Source organism: Orcinus orca, chromosome 9, assembly GCF_937001465.1.
Source record: "Orcinus orca chromosome 9, mOrcOrc1.1, whole genome shotgun sequence".
NCBI lineage: Eukaryota > Metazoa > Chordata > Mammalia > Artiodactyla > Delphinidae > Orcinus > Orcinus orca.
The window spans coordinates 27,540,993-27,542,349 of NC_064567.1; the positions used below are offsets into that span (position 1 = coordinate 27,540,993).

At 46.1% G+C, this 1,357-nt stretch overlaps 1 protein-coding gene across 1 annotated transcript; it reads left to right on the top strand.

The window, feature by feature from the left end:
* Nucleotides 1-230: 230 nt before the first annotated feature.
* On the top strand, nt 231-1,125 carry TAS2R16 (taste 2 receptor member 16). The gene is given in 5 exon segments (XM_012531481.1): nt 231-247; nt 249-553; nt 556-767; nt 770-875; nt 878-1,125. Coding segments are annotated over 5 exon segments (888 nt in total).
* The last annotated feature ends 232 nt before the right edge of the window (nt 1,126-1,357 follow it).

Genomic DNA, 1,357 nt, shown 5'->3' on the forward strand with positions numbered 1-1,357 from the left:
CAAACCACATTTCCCTGCATCCAGGCCTGATAACAAACCAGCAGGCAAAGCATAAGCAAATCCTGCAGATAGGAAAATGGGAAAGTCAAAAATAAGCCCAGAAAAATTTGCATCCAGAGGGAGATATTTTCTTGTGTGAAACACTAGTGGGGCCAGGAATCTGGTCCCTACCTGGAAATTGTTGCAGAGATTCTGAGTCTGTGCCCAGGAAGTTTCTTTGGAATAGAAGGATGATAACCATCCAACTCTGTCTTCTTCATGATCATCTATATGCTCAAGCTCTTGACAATAATTATGCAGAGCAGCTTAACTGTTGTAGTGCTGGGCACAGAGTGGGTAAGTTTCCAAAGGCTGTCACCTGTGGAAATGATTCTCACCGGCCTGGGTGTCTGCTGCTTCTGTCAACTGTGGTCATCAATGCTGTACAACTTTTGCTCCCACTTCTACCCTAGTTACGAATTTTGGTACTTCAGTATCGTCTGGGAATTTACTAACATTCTTTCATTCTGGTTGACCAGCATGTTTGCTGTCTTCTACTGTGTCAAAGTCTCCTCCTCAGCCACCCCATCTTCTGGCTGAAGTGGAGAATTGTGAGGTTGGTTCCTTGGCTGTTGCTGGGTTCTCTGCTGACTTCTTGTGTGTCTATCATCTTTGCAGCTGTTGGGCATTACAGCAAGATTCAACTAATCTCCATGAGGCATTTCCCTAGAAACAGCACCATGACTGAGAGACTTGAGATATTCCTGTGGGATTCTTCCATGTGTCACAAGTGGTTGTGTTGATTATTCCTTTCCTCCTGTTCCTGGCCTCCACCGTCTTGCTCATGGCCTTATTATTCCAACACCTGAGGCAGATGAAAGATCATCACACCAGCCACTCTCCAGCCTGAAAGCTCACTCTACTGCCCTGAGGTCTCTTGCTGTCTTCCTCATTTTCTTCACCTCTTATTTTCTGACCCTAATAATCTCCATGTGGGGTGTCCTTTTTAATAAGGGGTCCTGGTTCTGGGCCTGGGAAGCTATCATCTGTGCTCTGGTCTCTATTCATTTGACTTCACGGATGCTGAGCAGCCCTAAACTGAAAAGGGTTTTAAAGGTAAAGTGCTGGGACCTAGAGGCTGCCTGAGGCACAGGGGACAAGAAGACCCCTGGGCAAATGGGTGTTTGCACTGATACAACTAATATCAATAACCTAACCTGCAGGACTCTTGACAATCCCCTGTGTGATGGTGACGCACCATAAATGCAAGCCTCAATCTCTTTCCCTACAGCCATCTATCTCCAACAAGCAATCCCTTCTCTATTCTATGCCACTCCTTTCTTTTCCTTTCCACAGTCCCCAGGTTGGCCCCAACTTT